We start from the raw sequence: 22,783 nt of genomic DNA, 5'->3' as shown, positions 1-22,783 counted from the left end.
GTCAAATGGGGTACAGCTGTTGTCAAAATCCATGGGCTCCTTGGCTGGCCTGAAGGGAAAGAATTACAGAAAGTGGGGCCAGAAGCCAGAAATGAGCTCCGAGGGTGCGTCTCTGTGACCGTGTAGTGATCACATTTCAGGGCGACTGTCTCCAAAACCCTCTTTATTCCTCCTTTGGTAATGCCTGTCACTCAAGAAGTGCCTAGGAGCTCCTGTATGGCAGGAGTGGGGTGATTCTTTGGAGATGAGACCAAACGCTCTCACCTTCCCTTCTGATGAGTCCACCGTGTCAAGCCAGGGCAGTGATTTGACCTCTGATGCCCTCCCATCCCAGGCTACATTTCTCACCCATAGACAATGACTCAGCGGCTGTGTTCAGATCAGCCATTGGAGCCACCAGCACTAGGTTAATGGGTGGATACCTGGCTTCTGTCACTACTCCTCATGGAATTGGGGGTGGGGTGGGGCTGTGGATAGTAGATTCCCTTCCCTTGATACCAAGAGGGGGCCTCTCTGAAGGACTGCACACCACTCCTCCTTTCTGGCAGTAGTAGAGTTGTACATCTGCTCTCCTCAGTCCCAGGCTTCCAAGTATTGTCTACCTAGCCTGAACGAAACCATTGTCTCCCTTTGTATCTTTTATCCCTTTCCTTACATGTCTGTTCAGTTAAGGGTCTATTGGGTGTTGTCTGCCCTGTGCTGGGGTGGGGATACAGGTATGGTAAAAAGTTTTGGTCTTAAGAAACCACAATATAGTTGGAATGATCTGGTAGAGACATAATTAAAACATTGCAATTTAAGTATGGTTCCTCAAAAACAGTTCATGCCTCTTCAAGGCCTTGGTTCTTACTGTCCTTCTGACTAGATAGTCTTCCTCAGACCCTTTCATAGCTCTTACCCAGGTCATTGCTGAGCAATGTCAGGATATTGAACCCTACTTATTCTGAGTTCATTAACTCCATGCAATTTGTTTATTTCTTCCACTTACCTCATGAAATTTTCTCCTTTGTTAAATTGTTTTGCATTGTGGGTGCTGTGTGTCAGTGTATTCCAATGTGTGGGCACATGAACAGGGGTACCTGTGTGTCGGTGTGTTTGTGGTCGATTGGTTTTTATGTGGGTACCAGGTTCTGGGTATATAAACTCTGGTCCTCACTCTTCCCGTACAAGAGCTTTGTCCACTGATCCATCTCCCTATTCTCTTATGAACTTTCCTTTCCAACAGCCTCATGGATTTTTGTCATTCTCCAAACTAGGCCTTGAGCTCTTTGAGAACCAGGCCATTTCACTGACGATTTGTGTAGAACTGCAGAACTGCTACCTAATATTCGATAGTCATTTTTCCTTTATTTCTCTAGTATGTGAACACCCAGATGAATTTTTTTCTCGAGTCACCTAAATGGAGATGAAGCCTGTCTCTCTGGAGAACCTTTATAAGCCTCCTGTCTTCATCCCAAGCTTTCCAGAATCTTCATTGCCCGATCCGGCCGTCCTAAGCAGATTCTAATTAGCTGCCCCACTGTGATTTACTCAGGCACTGTGTCCTGGGCAGTTCAGACACAGTATTTAATCTGCACAGTCCTTGACAGAGGATCACAGAGAAAGACTTGCTCACAAAGTAGCAAGGTGCGAGCCGGGCAAGGGTAGCTAAGCCACAAAGCCCATATAGTCCCACAACCACGTTTCCTCCTACCCCTTGTCCTGGGGCCCTTTCAGGTTTCCACCACGCCCCTTCAAGACCTTTCCCTACATTTCCGCTGCCTCTCCATCCCAGCGTATTTCCTCCCGCTGGATAGCTGGGCCTGACCAACCCCGACTGCCCCTCCAAGGCTAAGTGGGGAGATGCTGTAGGTGCGGGATGCATCCTGGGCAGTGCTAGCTCCCGGACCCTCCGCACAGGCCTGGCTGCTGGGTGCCCAAAGGCTCATTGCAAGGACCGCAGCGATGGCACAGGAAAAGGGATGCCAGGAAAGAGGTAGCTGTAGAAGGAAGGCGCAGGCGGACAGGCAGCCTTCCATCCTCGGTTGGTGCGGGTGCCCCGCGCACGCATGCGCATGCGTGGCGCGCTCGCACCCCGCCCTCCCGCGGGCCGCCCTTTCACCCTGGCAACCGCGGCTCCGCAGCGGCGCGCGCGCGGGTTGGGCGCGGACGGGCGGGACCTCTGCGGGACGGGACCGGGCAGGCGGCGGCCGAGGTAGTGGGTATCGTGGGCTCTTCGGGCTCCTCACTCGGTTCCGGTGGCAGGTTCGGCCCGGAGGGCTTGGTCCCTCGCCATGGACTCGCAGAAAGTAAGCAGGGGGCACGGCGGCCGGCAGGGTGGGTGGGCGGGGCGCGCGGGGCTCGGCGGCGGCGGAGGGCGAGGCCGGGCCTGGGACCCACCGGACCCTACCACACCGCCCCTGAGAACCCGCGGGCTGCGGGGGCCGCGCCCGTGACCCCGGCCGACCTCTGCCCAGCGCTTGGCTCCGGGCGGGGACTGCGGGGAGGAAACCACGGGCGGCACCGGGGTCCCCGCCGCCCTCTGCGGGCGCTAGGCCCTTTTCTTCCCGCAGCCCGCAGCGTGCTCCGAGGTGGGTCCCTCCTCGGCAGGCGTGAGGACCGTGGCTCAGTCTCGCGTGGGAACCTCCCCGCTGGCACCGGAGCTGGTGTCCTTTTTCATCCACCGAGTCTTCAGCGTGGTGGTCCCTGCTCTGTAGGTCCGGGGACCGAATCTCCTTTGTACCGCTGCCCACTGCCTTGCTCGTGGCTTATTTATAAGCAGATCTCAGTGTTTGCCCTGCTAGAGGAAAAAGACAGTTGTCAGCTGCCCCACCCTCGTCCGCCAGTTGGTGTAGCTGGTCACAGTTACCCAGTGGTCTTGTGGAATGTTTAACACTTTGAGAACAAGTTAAGGAAAGATCTATAGTAGTCTTTTTGATTAAGTAAAATATTTGAAGAATATAGCCAGTGTATTGAGTACAATTGCAATTGAATTTTTAACAATCAGCTGTAATTCCTGTGTAGAAAAAATAAGCCACCCTACTCTCTTTGTTATATTATAGTGTGATTGCAGTATACTCCGGTATAGGAAAGAAAAAAGAAATGGTATTAATAATGCAGCAGGGAAAACAAGGGTACGTCTAAGAGGCCATTCTTTTTTTTTATTATTATTGAATAGAAAGTGCAGAAAAGGCTTATAGAACAACTGTGCAATTTTGAACTGGATTCACCTTCTAGAGGAGTGATGGGGTGTGGGGCATGAATAATGTGATACATCAAACATTTACTATTGTAGCATTTAATAGATATGTGCATGATTCCATTGTGTGTGCTTGCCTTGAAACTCATTTGGATGTATGTCCAGTTATTATCTCCAGAACTATTACTGTGATATCTTTTTTTTTTTTTTTTTTTTTTTGGTTTTTGGAGACAGGGTTTCTCTGTGTAGCTTTGCGCCTTTCCTGGAACTCACTTGGCAGTCCAGGCTGGCCTCGAACTCACAGAGATCCACCTGCCTCTGCCTCCCGAGTGCTGGGATTAAAGGCGTGAGCCACCACCGCCCGGCTGACTGTGATATCTTTTAAAGATATTACTAGAATATATTAAAAGTTTTTTGTATTTTGAATATGTATAAATGTAAAACCTTCTCTGTCTAAGCTTGTAAGACATCGCACAGCTTATTAGAGGAAAGGCATGTGGTATTTGAATGGACATTAGCAAAGGTCAAACGGAAGAGCAAGTGACTTGGGAATCCAGAAAGGTGAGTTGCAGGGTACAGTATATTTGTTAGCTGTGTGTACAGCGCAAGCCACCAATCAGTCTCTTTCATTATCTGTTCTCTAGAAGTGAGAAAATTGTATAGTATTATAAAAATGGGATAAAATATTCCATTAAGAAAACAGTATTTTAAAGTTTGTGAATATTTTATACTAAAATAGTCCAAGCATGGTAAAATACTAAAAGTGTTTTAATGTAGATCATCTATCGGGACACTGAGGAATCAAGAGTTGGAGGTTGTGACTTCTGCAAGGGTGTGCCAGTAAGCTAAGGTTGGAACCAGGTTGTTCTCATTTCAGACAGTGTATTTATGCACCCACAGGGTACCCTATGTAGCTTCCCCAGAGGTAATAAAGAATTAACTGGTTTTTTTTTAATTAGTGCTGATGTATCTTACTGGAATAACTCTGAAAATCAACTTTTCAGTATTAAAAGTATGTTGATTTCATTGGCGATATCAAGTAATCTTTGTAATGAAGAGAATTTGTTTTCTAGCTTACACTGGATATCCAGTGTTAGTGCTTGTAACTCCTGCTGTCGCCTGACCTTCCTTTTATGAATTGCTGTAGAATAAGTTACTTGCCTCAAATAGTAATGAACTAAGATGGATATTCCTGTCTATTACATAAGACAGTAGTTTACTCATAGCATGAGATTTAGATACTATTTCCTGTTAAAGAATGTTCAAGTTAAAATGGTAGCAGAGACTATACCTCAGTATAATACCAGAAGAAGTAAGTAGTTCATGCTGTAATTGGCAAGGAAGGCCTTCAGATTCAAGTAGTGAGTTATTAAGAAGAGCCAGTTCTCTGGTCGTGCTGTTTATGAGCTATAATAGCTTGGATAATTTGCCGTTAGTCTCCATTTCTTCACCTATAAAATAGAAATAACCACTGACTTTCTTTAAGAGTTATAAGCATTGTGTCCATAACAAGAAAATCACCTAACAGTATTATCTGTTAGCTTTTGTTAATCTCATAAACTCAACCTCAAAATAACGTTTTCCTTATCAAATTTGTTCTAGACTTCTTCGAACTTTCAGGTGTGTTTTCTACTTGTGTGTCCTTTAAGAAATTATGTCAGCAGGTGGTGCCAAGAAACAGTTGTTAAATAGTAATAGCAAGAGGATGGAGAGTTGTGATTCAGGCAGTCTTACGGTAAAGACGTAACTGGACGTCTCCCAGAAGCTTGCTGATGCCTGGTCAGCCCATGGGTCAGCCTCACCAGCTGCTTTTTTTTTTTTTGTCTGTGGAAACTACTTGGACGTCAGTGTTTTGTTAGCAACAGATGCTCTATTTGAGTAGAGGAAGAAGACTCAGTTGCTATGGGTATGTAAGGCACACTGTAGGATACAGAAGCAGTATTATCTCCTAGAAATGAACAGAGGGATTTTGTTTATATTGAGTTTCTGGGACACTTTTGTGAGCAGGATGTGTTAAGGATAGGTGGCTTTGTTTGATCCTCAGACCTTTTGAATATGTCCTTAAGTGGTTCTGAGATAAAAATCTCGAAGGTTTCTTTACCTGACAAAATGTGCACATTCAGAGAAAACACTGAAACAAATAAGGACAGTTGTATTTTGGGTACTTTTTTTTAATGTGTTAGTGCAAGTTTAATTTTGGTACAGATCACTGATATTCATAGAGGTTCCTGTTTCTAGGAAAGTTGCTTCTTAAAGCAACAAGAGTATGAGGGTAGGGACCGAGGAAGGATGTCAGCAAGAGCAAGAAACAATTTCCAATTGTTTTTGCATGCTCTTCCTACCTAGGCAGGAACTCAGAAGTCTCCTTTATACTGCAGGGTAAACCTAGACTGGGGAGATCTGTATTTGGCTTCCTTATCTGTTTCTTTTTATATCCTGATACGTGCTATACAGTTGAAAGACCTACTCCATAGCTACACAACTATCCAATTGACCCATGTTCATCGTTACTTGTTCTCAATTTAAAAAAGAAAAATAGTTTCTCAAGGAAAGTGAAAAAGAATGAAAATTGGGTATTGTTCTGCATCTGGCAGTGTGTCAGACTCCTTTGAACTCCCACAGCAAAGTTTTTCTATAGTTTGCAGAGTCACACAGCTAGCAAGTGGCTGGCAGTCTGGATTCAAACCAGGTGGTTTTTTCATAGTCCACACTTTTTCATTACCTCCCTTCAAGACTGAATTCTTGGCTTCTAAATACTGAAACAATTAAGGTAATTGAAATTTAAAATGTTAGTCCCTAACAGGGGCTGGAGAGATGGTTCTTTCTGCAATCGCAGAGGACCACAGTTCGAGTCCCAACACTCATATCCGGTAACTCACAACCACTTGTAATTTCTACTCCATGTTATCCAGCTCCCTTTTCTGGACTCTGGTCACCTGCATGCATGTACACTCCCCCCCCCCCACATACACATAATTAAAAAGAAAATAAATCTTTAAGACAAAGTATTACCAGGGACAAACCCTGTACAGTAGCAGTTTTGTTTGTTTGTTTTAGAGACTTGTCAAGTATAGTGAAGGATTGATAGCTGGTTCAGAAGGTCTGGCATCTGGTCTGTCTTGCTGCCCCAGATAAGATCACTGTACTGCACCAACATCTTTTCTCTCTTTATTTCTTTTTCTCTTTGGAGGGTAGAGTAGGAATCTTACCTCTCTAAAATAGAGCTGTAGACAGTGAAGTGCAATGTGAATGAACACCATATGAATGTTCATGATCTCATAGGTATCCTTGTTTTTTTTTTTTTTTTTTTGTTTTGTTTTTTAAATTTATTTATTTGTCATGTATACAGTGAGTGTTCAGCCTGCAGGCCAGAAGAGGGCGCCAGGTCTCATTACAAGATGGTTGTGAGGCACCATGTGGTTGCTGGGAATTGAACTCAGGACCTCTGGAAGAGCAGCCAGTGCTCTTAACCTCTGAGCCATCTCTCCAGCCCCCGGTATCCTTGTTTTTTAATTGAACTTGGCAGTTTCTAAATATCTGATAATGAAGCAGGCTTTTTTTTTTTTTCTTTCTAAGTTTCAACACAATGCTTCTTTGCAATGCTTGGCTGAATGTAAACAGGATTATTCATGCAGCAAGCACATAGTGGATGTTTGCCATAGTGATGGATATTCCACACTGACTGCAATGGGCCATACTTGGAGCAGGTGGATTTGTCAGTAGCCTTTGCAATATTTTCACCTCAGCTGTTTTCCCCAGCCTCAACATTCAGATATAATTACTCATATCTGTTGACTGATAGTGAATTAATTTGTATATGTAATTCTTTATTTTTTAAGTATAATAATTATTTTTTAAAAATTGTTAGCATAGCCAGCCTATTAACCTCTGTTAGGTTACAAATACAAATAATACATTCAACATTTGATTTGCTGGTTACCTTTTAATGCAAATAAAACCTTAAAACATTAGGTATCATACTATGCACACTGCTATATAAATTGCTTTTATATAATATATCATGAACATTTTCCAGTTTCTTACCATTCTATAACACTTAATAACAAGTCAGCATAATGCTTTCGTATGAATGTGATTCTTGATTATACTTGATTACTATCCCTTTGTTGGATATTTATGTTGGTTCCAGTGTTTTAAGGTTATAGGTAATACTGAAAGGAACATTCTTTTTTTTTTTTTTTTTTTTTTTTTTGGTTTTTCGAGACAGGGTTTCTCTGTGTAGCTTTGTGCCTTTCCTGGATCTCGCTCTGTAGACCAGGCTGGCCTCGAACTCACAAAGATCCGCCTGGCTCTGCCTCCCAAGTGCTGGGATTAAAGGCGTGCGCCACCACCGCCCGGCGAAAGGAACATTCTTGTAGCCAAGTCTCTGCCTATATTCTTAATAAACTACTTGTCACAAATTTGGAGAAATGGAATGACCAGTTACTTAAAATTCTTAAGCTATATTGCCCATTTGCCCTTCAGAAGGGCTGGGTCCGTTGATGTTACTCTCCACAGTGCTTGAGTGCCTCCATCTGTGATGTCCTTGGGCCTCCCTGACCTCTGGTTTGCTTGTTAGAATAAGTGCATTTTTATGCCAGTAAGGGTCTTGTTGCTCTACTCAGATGGACATTTGGAGTGTTTGAGTACTGAGTCTACTGTCGTCATAGGCCTGGGACCTTGAATGCTCAAGGCTTGTGGGCTGAGCCAGTGGACTGGGGCTTATAGCTCCAAACCTCAAAAAACTAGAGGTTTATAGCCCCAGGCCTTAGAAGCCTGAGCCATCTAGCTGTCTGTGCTAGGTAAGAGGCTTACTGCCTCAGGGCTCTGATGGCCAGTGGCCCAAGCAGTAAAAGCCTCAGTTTTGAGCAGCCACAGCAGTAAATAGCAATCAGTACCAGCCGTTTTTTACAGGTCCAGTGCTTTGGATGTTAGAACCCTTAGTGGCTAGTGTTTTAGTTCTTGAACTACACATGTCAAGGCCATAAGCCCTCAAGGCTCAGAGACTCCTAGGCAAGCTTAAGTGGACAGTGCTTACAGTCTTGGCCACCACCTTGTCTTTCCACTTTCTCTGTACTTCTGTCATCCTTTATCATCTACTGCCTTTACCTCTGCCACGTCTGTTCCTGTAGCTGTCTGGAGTCGTCACTGTCTTCTTGGTGTTGCTGCTGTAGTGGCAGCCTTTCTACCTCCACTGCTAGGGCCACTGCTTGTTATTTTTCATGCTACCATCTCAGGCCATTCTACTTAAGAGTCATCAGTAGATGTGAAGAATGTATAATTACAACACTCGGGGTAGCACAGGAGGATGCAAAGAGTGAGCTGAGCAGCTTGGTTATATAGCTAAGGGGAGGGGTGTACTGTACAAATGAAGGAAAGTGTTTATGCCAGTCATTGCACCGGCTTCTGGTTCCATCAGTCCCTGCCTTATCCTGAGTTACTAAGGTGGTGCTTGTCCTCCATCTTGAGTGAGAAGAGCTGCTTGTTAACCTGGCAGGAAACTTTCCAAGGCCAGGACAGGTTGTCTGAAGTGGCTGTAACTTGAGTAAGGCCTCCTGGAGCAGGAGTCCTGGCTTCAGTTGTATTGATCCTTGCAGCCTGAGCATTCTTAGAGTCATTGTCAAGTATCCAAAACAGCCAAGCTACCATAAGGGCAGCCTGACTGATTGCCAGAGAAGGAATGCCTAGCATAAGGGAAGGCTGTGTTCTGCTATTCAAAGACCTGAACAGCTGCTCCTGGTAGTTTAACCCATTGACAGAAAGAAAGAAAGAAAGAAAGAAAGAAAGAAAGAAAGAAGGAAGGAAGGAAGGAAGGAAGGAGGGAGGGAGGGAGGGAGGGAGGGAGGGAGGGAGGGAGGAAGGAAGGAAGGAAGGAAGAAAGAAAGAAAGAAAGAAAAAGAGGGAGGGAGGGAGGGAGGGAAGGAGGAGGGAAGAAGGAGGGAAGAAGGAGGGAAGGAGGGAAGGAAGGAAGGAAGGAAGGAAGGGAAGGAGGGAAGAAGGAAGGAGGGAAGAAGGAAGGAGGGAAGAAGGAAGGAGGGAAGAAAAAGAAAGAAAGAAAGAAAAAAAAAACCTTATGGGGTGTTTACAATAAAGGCTTAAAGAAAGCTCATCACAAAACTAATATTCTCAACAGCATTTAACAGTGCCTATGCTTTCTTAGCCTCTCCCCCGGTGCTCTAGGGAGTGTTTCCCATTTCATCCGTCTCACTTCTAACACCACTGAGTGGAACAAAACCTATTCAGTCTCTCACACGCTTACATCCCCTGCCTTGTAGATGGGAGACTCCTATCTCCTCTTCTGACTTCCAGCTTACTCAGTTCAGGGTAGAAAGGCATGTTCCATTCTGGTTCTTTTACTATTATTTGGTTCATTCAAGGCTATATTTACATTTAGTACTACTCACAGCTGCTCACTGAGTTTAGTTATTTTGTGATTGTCAGAACCATGTTGGTTCTCCTTTTTTACATTCTTTCATCAAGCCTGGACCCAATACTCTTGTTAATGTTTATAATAGCTATGCTCAACTGGTAAGACTTACTGTCCTAGCTTATCTGCTGGATGTGACTTTCGTTTTTTTTTTTTTTTTTGGTTTTTTCGAGACAGGGTTTCTCTGTGTAGCTTTGTGCCTTTCCTGGAACTCGCTTTGGAGACCAGGCTGGCCTCGAACTCACAGAGATCCGCCTGCCTCTGCCTCCTGAGTGCTGGGATTAAAGGCGTGTGCCGCCATCACCCGGCTTGGATGCGACTTTCTAATTTTCAATTCTCTAACTAATTCAAACGAGGACCAAGGTATGACATGATACAAGAGGCACCGTTCTGGCAGCAGCTAGATTCATTGATTCTTTTGCTCTGGTTACTAGAGCCTTGTCATTATTTCTCCAGCCCCCAATAGTGGCAGCGTCCTATGGTAGTAAAAGCTGAAGCTCCTGAGACAATGCCTGGGTTTGAATTGTGACTGTTGGTTGAGAGCTGTGTGACCTAAATCAGGTTAACTTCTGAAATCTTTCTGCAACCATAAATTGTTGAAAACTCTTATAATGATTTAAAAAATATTCCTGACATTGAAAGTGCTAACTAAATAATAACCTGTTTGAATATAGTAGTAGATTGGCCTCTTAAATTGCAGGTGCATTTGTGGTATTCACAGTGATTCTAGTTTTGTATATCTTAACTGTTATAAATATGAATGTAGAATTTATCTCAGAAGTCTCTTGGTCTGAGGAGCTGCTGATGGGAAAGCCCATGTGTCAGTATTTCTTAATCATGACACATGGATAATGGTTGATGGTATAAGGTAAAGTTGGGTTCTGATGGTTTGAGGTCATTTGTTCTAAACAGGGGAAGGTTATGCATCATAATATCAGGGGCTTGTTGCACTGGGCAGGTTTTAGATAAGTAGCCCAAGTTGGCAGAATTTTGTTGTTGTTGTTGTTGCTATTGGATGCAGCTAAATTAAGACTCACATTGGAGTTATCAGATGTTGCTGGATCGCATAAGTTAGAACAATGCCATTTCAAAGTGGTGAGCAAAGTAACTTAGCTTCCAACTTACAAAATGACTTGCAGGGTGCAATGATTGAATCTGGGCAGCCCTGTGGTAAAGGTTGCTCCCCAGCCTGTGACACTGAAGGAGAGGCTTGGTGGGAGGTTGCCAGGTCAGTGGGGCTTACCCCAGCTTGCTCAGCTCTCTCTTTGGCCTCCTGGTTTCCTCTGTCCAACACTTCTGCCATGATGACATGCTGCTTTTAGGCTCAAAGCACCGCCTCTCACCAGTCCTGTGAAACAGAAGGAACAGACCCTCTGTAGGTAGTACATAACGTAATCTGCTTTGATCAGTTCCAGGGTGTTTTCTTCAATTTTGAAGCACAATCTTAGTTGGTTTTGATGCTCTTAGATGTGCTGATTTTCCATATCAGATAGTGCAGTGTAATAGTTGATATTGACTGCTCTCTTCTGAAGTCTGAGTCTGGAAAAGCTACTTGAACTTCTTAATGCCTTGGCTTCTTCTTTGGAAAGTGAGGATAATATTAATATCTTACCTTACAAGATTGTTTCTCATTTAAACTGTGTCTGGGTGTTTTGTTTTCATGTGTGTCTGTGCTCTGTGTGCATGCTGGTTACAGATAGTTGTGAACAGTCATATGGGTGCTGGGAATTGAACCCAAATCTTCTGAAAGAGCAGCTAGGGCTCTTAACCACTGAGCCATCTCTCCAGACCCATTTATAAGAATCTTGAAAAGATTAAGATGTAAAAAGTTTTAGCTGGCCTTGGCTCCTGACGGTATGAAAGTGTTGCTGTGCATTTGCCCAGTCTGTTGATTGTGTTTTTACTCCACAGTATAAGTTGTGCTCCCTTGAAGAAAGTGCATTAGGCTTTGTACATCCCATTGATCCAGTCTGGGGATGGTGGCAGTTGTGTTTGTCCAGGGTATATAACCCCCTTTTTCTTGTTGGCTTAGCAGTTGTGCTATTATAAATTCACAGTCAAGTAATTGATAGTCTTGATTCTGATGGCACGGTCTTTTGAAGTACTAGTGACTGTGCTACGTGACCAAGCACAGCAGCTAAGACTGCTCATCTCTGGAGGCATACTCTGTGCTTTGCCATGGCTACATGATGGGTATTTTTCAGAGCCTGTCTTCAGACCTGTATCATTTAGAACTTTTACTTATTACTGCCTGAAGTCTTAAAAAAATATAGCCATCTAAATAAGTAAGCTGCAAATGATTTATATGGCCTTTGTCTATCGATGTTTATCATGTTAGCCATAAATGTTTGGAAGGTAACAGGAGGCTTGAGATCTGACATGAATCCAAGGTCCTTGTAGGCACCCTTTCATGCAGATAGGCTCCCATGGTGTAGATGAACAGTTCAACATGAGTGCCTTCCTTCACCATGAAGCCTTGATACTGTCACAGACACCACAATGCTTATCATATAACCTTTGTTTAAACAGTACATTGTATGTCTTAGAATTGTAGTTATGAATGTGAGAGTTCCCAGGTGGGAAGAGAGTCTTAATAGAGAAACTCAAAACAGTCTATACATCTGGGAGGAGAGGAAGAAAGTTATAAATTGAAGCAGGTGAGATGGGCCATAGAAAGATTATGAGGGCTTTATATGTTGTGTTCAGATTTTTTTCTTTATACAAGAGTCAGTGAGATGTCTCCAAAAAGGGTGATGGTATCTTATTATTTTAATAGAAAGTTAAAAACTGATTATTGTGAAGAAAGAATATATCCAAGGTTGGTTGAAAGTTTTGTTAGAGTGTGGGCTTTGGTACAGGTTGAGACATGATAGTGACTTGTACTGGAATTGTTAGTAACTAGCTAAAGCTATTTAGGATTAAAAGTGGTAGAACTTTGTGGCTATGTGTAGGTTATAAATCAGGGGAGGAAATAATGATATGTGAAATTTTTGAATTTGTGGCTGGCAGTGACCTTTATAGAGCTAGAACACTAGAGTGGCTGCAGGTCAGTGAGGGAAGATGATGATCTGCTGACTTCTGAGGCATCCAAGTGAGATTTCACGTAGGAAATGTCTTGAAATGGTCTGGGGCTCAGAGGAAGGCTTGTGCCTGAAAGTTCAGGTTCTTCTGCTCTGCACAGTGCCTGTCATACTCGTGGAAGCTTCAGTCTTTGAACTTCTGCCTCAGCTTTGTCAGTTCGTGTTTTCGTTATGAAAACTACTGATGAGCTTGGAAGTTCTGGAGAGATCATCTGGGGTAGTTGAATACAGAACATATTTGCCCTGGCATGTTGCCTATTGTGTTTAGAAACTACTTAAAAAGCAAACAGACAAATGGAAACGCTCTGACTTGGCACCTATTCAGTCTGCTCTCCCCCTGCATGTGTTCCAGAGTAGTCACATACTGTCTCTGTATACACCTCTTCCTGGCCCTGTCACCTAGAGAAAACTGTTGTCTGATACACACACTAAGGTTAAATTTCCAAAGTCAGCTCACATTATTATTGTTTACGGATTTTTAAAGTACATTTTGGAGATGGTTGTAGTTTATCATAAATATTTTGATTTTCTGTCTCCTGAGCTCCAGATTCTTCTGTGGTTCAGTTGTTTCCACCCTGGTTTTAGCGAGTCTCATTCTTGGAACAGAATGGGTGAAGCCCTGGTGCCCTTTATAATTTAGTTCTCAATACTTCCTGTGGAACTTGGACTCATTTATTACACTAAGTATAAACTGTTGGCCAGAGTCCTTTGCAGTCCCCCAGTTTCTCCATAATGACAGATTAAAGGGCAGGTGGATTCAGAAACTCTGGGCCCTTTTTCTTAGCAGTCTGTCCTTGGGAAAATTTCAGGATATTAAATATAGAAGCAGCCACTGGATGTAGGTTTTATAATAACAATTAGGGTAGTCACCAATCTGAGTATAGGGGAAGGCTAGCTCAGGCACCCTCAATTGCTAGGAGTGGACATTCTTGTGAGTTCCTGGGGATTTCCCTAGTACCAGGTTTCTTCCTAACCCAATACTGGCTCACTCTGTCAAGATATCTTTCATTTCTCTCCCTCTCTGTTCCTCCCCAAACTCGGCCCTTTAGATACCTCATATTCCCACCCCCATCTCCTCCCCTCTACTCCCCCCTCCCAGTTTACCCAGGAGATCTTAACCCTTTCCCCCCCTGGGGTGATTCTTGCATGTCCCTCTTAGGGTCCTCCTTTTTACCTAGCTTCTCTGGTGACTGATGGAAGCAGATGCAGAGACCCACAGCCAAGCACTTGGCCAAGCTCCTGAAGCTCAGTTGAAGAGATGGAGAAGGGACTGTGGGAGCAAGGGGGGTGTCAAGATCATGATGGGGAAAACCACAGAGACAGCTGACCTGAGCTAGTGGGAGCTCATGGACTCTGGACTGACACCTGGGGAACCTGCATGAGACCAAACTAGGCCCTCTGGATGTGGGTAACAGTTGTGTGGCTTGATCTGTTTATGGGGCGCCTGACAGTGGACCAGGACTTATCCCAGGTGCATGAACTGGCTTTTTGGAGCCCATTCCCTATGGTGGGATACCTTGCTCAGCCTTGATGCAGGGGGAGGGGCTAGGCCCTGCCTCAGTTTGGTATGCCAGACTTTGTTGACTACCCAAGGGAGGCCTTACCCTGTAGCTGAATGTTTTCCTGTGTCCTGCCTGGTCCGCAGCCACTCAGACCCAAGTAAGCACACAGAGGCTTATATTAATTAAAAGTGCTTGGCCATTAGCTCAGGCCTACCACCGACTAGCTCTTACACTTAAACTCAGCCCATTTCTGTTAATCTATATGTTGGCATGTGTTCTGTAGCTTTACCTGTGTGCCATTACTTGTTGCTCTCTGGATGTCAGGGTGGTGTCTCCTGACTCAGCCTTCCTCTTCCCAGAATTCTCCCTGTCTGCTTGTTCTGCCTATACTTCCTGCCTGGCTACTGGCCAATCAGCATTTTATTTATCACCCAATCAGAGCAATACATATTTACAGCATACAAAACATCCCACAGCATTACCCCCTCTGAGGAGTGGATGGGGGTTGTGATGGGGGAGGTTGGGGAGAAGAGGGGAGGAAGAGGAGACTAGGGTTGGTATGTAAAATAAAAAAAAAATTTAATTAAAAATATATATAGAAGCATCACTATATCTGCATTAGCTGCCAATGTTACATTGGTTTCTTTGGGTTTCTGTTACTGAATAGGTATTTGCTGCAGTTTATAATGTTCTCAATAACTATATTAGATTCCTTTCCTGTTGCTATGATAAAAAATACCTTGACAAAAGCAACTGAAGACAGGGTTTATTTAACCCACAATCCCAGACTTTATAGTCCGTCATATGGGGAGTAAAGGTGGTAGGAACTGGAAGCAGCTGTCACATGATATAATCATAGGCAGAGAACAGTGAATTAGTGCATCATATATCCTAATGCTCAGCTTGTTTTCTCTCCTCCTAACCCTGCCCAGGGAATGGTACCACCCAAACTGGGTAAGTCTCCCCACCTCAATTAAGATGACCAATATAATCCTCCTTAGACATGCCCACAGGCCAGTATAATCTAAGACCTTCATTCATATCCCTTTCCAGATGATTCTAGATTGTGTCAATTTGACAATTAGAATTAACCATCACAGGGCTGGAGAAATGTCTTGGTGGTTAAGAACACTTAGTGCTCTTGCAGAGGGCTACAATTTGGTTTCTAGCACCCACATGGTAGCTTACAACTGCAACTCCAGTTCCAAGGGATCCCAACAGTCTTTCCTGGCCTCCATAGACATGTGGCCTCTATGATCAGGCAAAACACTCAAATACATAAAAATAAATCTTAAAAAAAAAAAACAACCAAACCTGTCACAGTAGTCTTGAAAATAAATGTGATGTTACATCCAAGAGCTCCAATGCCCAATAGAGCTGACTTGTCTGGTCTCACACATCAGTGTGTTTCATAGCCAAGGCTGATAGCTCTTGCCACCTAGTTTGGCCTTAGGTCATTGCAGCATCACCAGTAGCTAAAGCTGCTCCTCTTCTTCCCACTGTCCTGGTGTCCAGGTTATATTGAAATGTGAGCCTGAGAGGTTCCACCTGATCAAAGGATGAGGCTGTTTTCCAGAAAGACGGTGCCAGCCTTTAATGACCATTCTCCCCAACTGTTTCCTGGTAAAAAGTATAGTATTTTTAGGTACTGCTTGCCATCTAGCACTGCAATGGTAGAACTTCTTTCTGCTATAGCCCTTCCTGGACCAATACAGTTTGAAAAGGGTCATTGGTTCTTATTTTGATAATAGCGAGAATTTCTAATGAATTAAATGGAAATGTAAAAATAAGATTAATTGTAATCTAAAGATTCTGTTTTTGGAAGTATTGAACACTATCATACAAAATAGACATTGTCCTGGTGGGGCTTTGAGTTTGATAACTCACATGACAGCTGTCCCTGGGTACAGTTTTATTTTTTGTCAGTTTCCATTTTTACTCTGATCTCCTAAAACCCCTCTCTAATGAAAAATATTGGTGAGCAGTGTACGTTTTACTGGCAGAGTCCCTTTATTTTTTCCCCTTGGTTGTGGTGGCTTCTAAGATTCTTCTAGGATCCGAGAGAAATGCTGCATCCATACCATTTCCTTTGAGAGTTGATAACTTTATAACGTTTTCCATCTTCTAGTGTAATAATTATACAAATAAAAACTTAGAAATTAGTGAAACTCTGAAACTCTAGTAAAGGAACTTGGTTTGACCATTTCTACTTATATTTATATAAGGTACTTAGAATTCAAGAATCTGGCATAATATAAGCAACATAAGAATGTCTACTTATCTAAGAAAAAAGTTGAGAAAACATTTAGATTATTTCAAATTACAAATTTGTTGAATCAATAGTTGAACTCTTTCTCCTCTGAGGAAGTTGCGGCCTGCTTGTAAGGTAGCGATCTCTGTAAAGTTGTATTGCCTAGCTTCTGGACACATGAGGCTGAATGAATTGAGGTATGCTGGGAGCTGAAAGTACACATTGGACTTTCAAGATGTAGAGACGCTATTTACATTTTTTAAATTAGGTTTATTCATTTTGTTCTGTTTGAGTATTTTGCCTGCATATATGTACAGCTCCACATGCTTGCTTGGTGCCTGCTGAGGCCAGAAGAAGGCATCAGATCCCTTGGAACTGGAGTTACAACTGGAGATGGTTGTGAACCACTGTGTGTGTGCTCAGAATCTTACCTTGAAAGAGCAGCAGGTTCACTTAACTGTTGGGTCAACTCTCCAGCCCCTATTAATGTTCTCCTAAAACAGGATCGTCGAAAATTGTTAAACCCGATAGGTTTCTTTAAATTGGTGTCTTACTGTGTTATTCTGTTACCAGGCTGGCCTTGAATTCTTGGACTCAAGAAATCCTCCTGCCTCTGCTTCCCATGTAGCAGAGACTACAGGTGTGTGTTACCACGCCCAGTTATATAATGATTGAATGCTTACTATAAGTTGAAAGGATAACATTTTAGATAGCTGAGGTGAAGTAGAATATGGAAATGAATGTCACCTGTTTCTCTTACTCTTTTGGTGTGGCTACTATTGGCTCACACTGTATCTCTGTTGGCCTGCTGCTCTAAGGAGGAGAATGCTACAGCCAGTAAAGACTGCACCCTAACTTCTAACTCCAGTAGTAGACAAGAGCCTGTTCATTTGCAGCGGGTGGGTGACTCTTAATGATTTAGAGGATTTATTACGAAGACATAAAATTAGAGTATTTAGGTATGTTTGACTGTACTCAGTAAAAAACAGGAACTTAACAAAAGCAAGCCTTTCATTGAAAAAAGCCCAAGGATCTCATAGCTTATATAGCCAAGACAGTCTGCATCTGTCCCCAGAGTTCTTGCTACAAAACTTCAAAATTTGCTCCTAAAGTTAAGTGAAAGTGGGGAAGCGTTTGAGTTTTAGTGTCCTCTCTGAGATATTTGCTCCTTTTGTGTACTATTGTGTACATTTTTTTTTTTTTTTCGGTTTTTACTGAGCACACACGGATGGTGATTATTGAAACTTTGATGTTGGGCTGCATCCCTCGGGACCTGGCACCTGTTTTCCATAGACTAAGGTCGCCTCTTGAAGACTCCTCTACCTCTGTTGTGGTGCAGTGTCAGTGTTTTTAAATGACCCTACAGTTGGCTCCATGTGCTTGACGGTGAACAGAGCTTAAGTTCAATATGAGTCTCTACTACGGGATTTCCCGAAATGGTCTTTGCCAATGAAAACCTAACACACCAACTATTAAAGGATATTTTTTCATCGTATAGGTGTACCAAATGACACAAATTAATCAGGTTTAGAGATAGTATTCCAAAATGATTGTGAGCATGGGCTTTGGACTGCAACAGATTCCGACTGTATCTCTCCAGCAGTGTAACTTGGGCAGCTAGTTAAGTCTTCACTTCCTTCTCTGTCCAGAAGAACTCTATGGATAAGAACTCTTACCTTGTATGTGGATGAACTCAGCTTCCCCTTGCTGCAGTGCTAATCTGCTGTAACCTACAAGAGGGTCATTTGAGCGCATGGTTTTGTGGGTTTCAGTTCCTGGCTGTCTTGGGCCTTTTTGCCCTTGGACCTATGGAGAGGATAGCACATCATGTCATGGATCATGTGATGGAGCAAAACTCACCTCATAGCTGAGGAGCAAAGGAGTGAGAGGAAGAACATACCCCTGTGATTTACTAGTCTCTATGTAGATGTAACCAACCGTCTTATTAAATAAGAGACACAGAGCCGATTCAGAGAAGAAAGCCAAGAGGTCAGAGCTAAGAGCCTTACCCTTCCTGCTTCAGCCAAGAGAGCTCTCCGAAAAAGGCTACTTCCTGTCTGTTCGTCTTTATATAGACTGTCTGTTCTGCCTTCTTATTGGTTGTAAACCCAAACACATGACTGCTTTGTCACTGCCTGTATGTACAGCCCTCCAGGTCCTCTATGGTATTGAGATTAAAGGCGTGTGTCTCCAATGCTGGCTGTATCCTCTTACACACAGAGATCTACCTAGCTCTGTCTACCAAGTGCTGGGATTAAAGGCGTGCGGCATAACCGCCTTGCTCTTGCTATGGTTCTAATAGCTCTGACCCCCTGGCAACTTTATTTATTAACATACAATTAAAATCACATTTCAGTACAAATAAAATACCACCATATCTCTACTTAATGATTCCACTACCTTTTAGTAATGCCACTCCAGGGAACAACTTTTAAGACAAGGGTATCTAAGGAACATTGCCACACTAAGCTACAACACTTGCCCTTGTGAGGATGAGAGTTAGGCAGCAGCAGTCCATTAACTAGAAAGAACCAGGTCATTTTAATTGGCACCTCCTGTAAACAGCCAGAGGATGGTGTAGTACTGTTCTTACTATTGCATTGTGTTGCTTTAAGTACCTAGAGAGCCTGACTCTGGCTTGTACATGGAAGTCTTGGATTTCCTTTTTACATCTCTTTAGAAGCACTGTGGCCCCTCTGTGCTTGCCCCACCTCAGAGTCTTGGCTGCATCCTGCCATCTGTATACATAGTTCTGGGAAGAGCATGGACAGGTTAAACAGCTAACTCTTGGTGCCCATAGACCTTTTCTAGCACAACTTAATTATATTGTTTTAAAATACCACAAATATGAGGATGGGAAGATTTTAAAATACCACAAATATGAGGATGGGAAGAAATGGTGTCAGTAAATGAAGAAAGCAGAGAGCCCTGAGGTTGAGCCAAAGGATGATAATGCCTCCTTATCACCAGGGATTGTGAGAATTAAATAATATCTGTTGTAACTGTTCTTAATTTTCATTAATGCTACATGGATTGTCCTCTTATATTATTTCCTGGGAACTGTATATATAACCCTTTTATCAATGACCAACTATATGTTGAAGGGAACCTTGGTTCTATGAAATTTTATCAGCTTTACTAGTAGTTAAGCTTAGATACTTACAGAAAGCATCCCATGCTTCTGGGAAATGTTGTACAGGAAAAGTACTTGCATTTGATTTTTACTGAATTTTTTCTCATTATTATTAGTGAAGTTATTAAGCAATTAGAGCTGTACTGTCCACTGTGGCAGTACAGCTCACACATAGCTCTATATATTGAAATTAACTGAATGGGAAGATATCATCAAAGTACATTACATACATGTCTGAAAATGACACGTTGAAGCCCATTATTTTGTATAATTAATGTATTCCAATAAGAAAAAACTAAAATATGAACAATAAATGTAGTTTCAGTTGTGGTCCCACATTTCTGTACAGTGAACAGAATTAGTTCTAGGTGATAAGTAGCTGTTTTGGAGAGAGCTTCATGTGGCCAGTGGTCACATATACAGAGCCTACTTGTCTTAGAAAATTTTATTAATAGAACTGAACTAGCGTATGAGGAAATTAAAGAGCCACACATTTTATTTGACTTGGAATCATTGTCAAAGTCTAGGGTGTTTGCTACTAGAATAGTTTACTCTGGTTTTGTAGTGGTCAAGTAACTAATACTCTTCTAGTTGCAGATTTGCAATGTAGCTCTTCATATTTCTAAAATTTGTCTTTTTATTTTTTGTGAATAAATATGTTGGATTTTTTTATTCTTCATGCTTAAGCATTATGGCTTTGTGTGGTCTAAAATAATACTGTGGATATGAAATAGAGCTAGGTGTGGTGGCACATGCCTTCAATCTTAGCACTTGAGAATCAGAGGGAGAGGCAGGCATACTTCTTTGAGTTTGAGGCTGTCCTGGTCTACATAATGAGTTCCAGGTCAGCCAGGGCTACATAGTGAGACATTATCTTAAAGGGGGAAAAAAAGGTATACAACAGCATTGATAATTTTCAGTCTGAAATGTCTTGAGGTGATTGCATAGTGTACTAGGAATTAGTTTAAAACAGGACAAGTACATAGCCCACTGTGTGTAATCATAGGCTTCGGGGAAATTTGAACAAAGAGCAGCTTTATGTTGTTCCCATTTATTATGTGATGCACTCTTATATAGATGTTCTTAGGAATGGTTGTTAGGAGATTCAAGTATGCCTTCTATGAGATGATAATGTTTTGTTTTAAATTCTAGGAAGCTCTACAAAGAATCATTTCAACTCTGGCAAGTAAGAACGATGAGATTCAGATCTTTATTGATACACTAAATCACACACTCAAAGGAGTTCAGGTATGAATATTTCTATCAAAAATTGTATAGATGAATGATTGCTAGTAAAATGTGAAGTATAACTAACACTGCATCAACTTAGGAGTATAATGTAATGCAGCTGGGAATAGGGTCTTCAAAGGACAGAAGAGTAAAATCACTTCCTGTGTCATCCCTGCGTTCTGCTCAGGGAAAGCAAGTGGTAAGGGGCAAGGACAACTGTTTATGTGTGTTTACAAGCAAGTATTGAAGTCTTGTTCTTTATGTCTGAGGGTTTCCTTTACTAATTCCAATTAAGAGCAAGTGGTGCCTCTTCAAAGTTGTGGAAAACACACCATTTCTTGACCATACATAATGAGGGGGTGCTGATAATAGGACTTGGTGGAAGAAGTAGACAAAAGGAGGACATAGAGGGATGCAGTGGCTCAGTACTCAGGTAGGGGAGAGGGATGCTTAGGAAATGGCGCAGGGTGGAGCAAATAATCTTTTATGATGACCTGAGGTCATACATTAAAGTTTATTATTTTTCTATTAGACCAGTGGGTTGTGACCCCATGGGGATTGAATGACCCTTTCACAGGGGTTACATATTAGATATCCTGTATTACAATTCATAACAGTAGCAAAATTAACATTATGAAGTAGCAATGAAAATAATGTTATGGTTGTGGGTCACCACAGCATGAGGAACTGTATCAAAGGTCTCGGTATTAGGAAGGTTGAGAACCACTGTTGTAGAGTAAGGTAGTTTATGATAGGAATTTATTCTTCCCTTTGCTTGTGCCTTTTTGTTTTTAAGTGTTGTATAGCTCTTTAGTAAAATCTTTGTTTTGTTCTTTTAAATAGGAAAATTCTTCTAACATACTTTCAGAGTTAGATGAAGAATTTGATAGTTTGTACTCTATATTAGATGACGTAAAAGAAAGCATGATCACCAGCATCAAGCAGGAACAAGCCCGTAAATCACAGGAGTTACAGGTGAGGTGTGCAGCTTCTGAAACATGGTGTTCTACTTAATGCTGGACTTCTTTTTTTTTTTTTTTTTTTTTTTTGGTTTTTCAAGACAGGGTTTCTCTGTGTAGCTTTGCGCCTTTCCTGGAACTCGCTTGGTAGCCCAGGCTGGCCTCGAACTCAATTGCTGGACTTCTTTAGACACAACAAAGTGTAACCATATCTTTGTCTTGCCAGAGTGATTTTTAACTTGGCTTGGATCATAAATACCTTTAATATTTTTTAAAATTGTGGTTAAAAATAACAGAATTTACTGTCCGCTGTTTTAAGATACAGCTTTTTGATTTATACTGTTGTTTAGCAGAACTCAGGATCTTTTCCATTTCATTACAAAGCTGAAATTCTTCACCTCTGAAGTAACAATTCCTCACTTCCCCTCCATCAGCTCCTGGCAGTTGTGCCGTTTGTTCCATTATTTTGATTACTTAGATGTCTCATGACAGTAGAATTGTACAGCGTTTGTCCTTTTGTGACCATGCAACTTCAGCATAATGTTCCCAAGGTTTGTCCATGCTCTAGCATATGCCAAGATTTCCTTGCGGCTGAATAGCATTTCTTTATATACTATGTCATCTTTAACTGTTCGTCTGTCTATGGACCCTGAGCTGTTTATACCTTTGACTTGTAAGCAGTGCTGCAGTGAGTGTGGACAGGACACTCTTTTGGCTGTGTACCCAGAAGTCAGTGTGCTGATGATGTGGCAGCCACCCTTTAGTTTTTTGAGGTGCCACATGCTCTGTTCCTCATTGCCTGCACTCTGATATTCCCACCAGCTGTGCAGTGATTCTAGCTGCTCCATTCTAATTAGCATCTGTCTCCTGATATTTTGTTTTGGTAGTAGACATCATAAAAGGGTATGAATCAATTTGGTTTGTTTGCTTGCTTGCTTTTATGAAACAGGGTCTAACTATGTAGATCTGGATGTCCTGGAACTCAATTGTAGACCAGGCTGGCCTCAAACTCATAGAGATCCA

General features: G+C 42.4%; 1 protein-coding gene across 3 annotated transcripts in view; it reads left to right on the top strand.

The window, feature by feature from the left end:
- Positions 1 to 2,156: 2,156 nt before the first annotated feature.
- Positions 2,157 to 22,783, top strand: part of Fsd1l (fibronectin type III and SPRY domain containing 1 like) — a 105,745-nt gene continuing 85,118 nt past the window's right edge. For all 3 annotated transcript variants that reach the window (XM_052715229.1, XM_052715228.1, XM_052715227.1), the window contains exons 1-3: positions 2,157 to 2,288; positions 20,724 to 20,819; positions 21,645 to 21,776. In XM_052715229.1, coding sequence (XP_052571189.1) covers positions 2,274 to 2,288; positions 20,724 to 20,819; positions 21,645 to 21,776 — 243 coding nt within the window. In that variant the 5' untranslated portion in view covers positions 2,157 to 2,273. The remainder of the gene's footprint in view (positions 2,289 to 20,723; positions 20,820 to 21,644; positions 21,777 to 22,783) is intronic.

Source organism: Peromyscus californicus, unplaced genomic scaffold (assembly GCF_007827085.1).
Source record: "Peromyscus californicus insignis strain IS unplaced genomic scaffold, ASM782708v3 Scaffold_5__1_contigs__length_169319896, whole genome shotgun sequence".
Classification (NCBI taxonomy): domain Eukaryota; kingdom Metazoa; phylum Chordata; class Mammalia; order Rodentia; family Cricetidae; genus Peromyscus; species Peromyscus californicus.
This window is presented reverse-complemented; position numbering and strand designations above follow the sequence as displayed.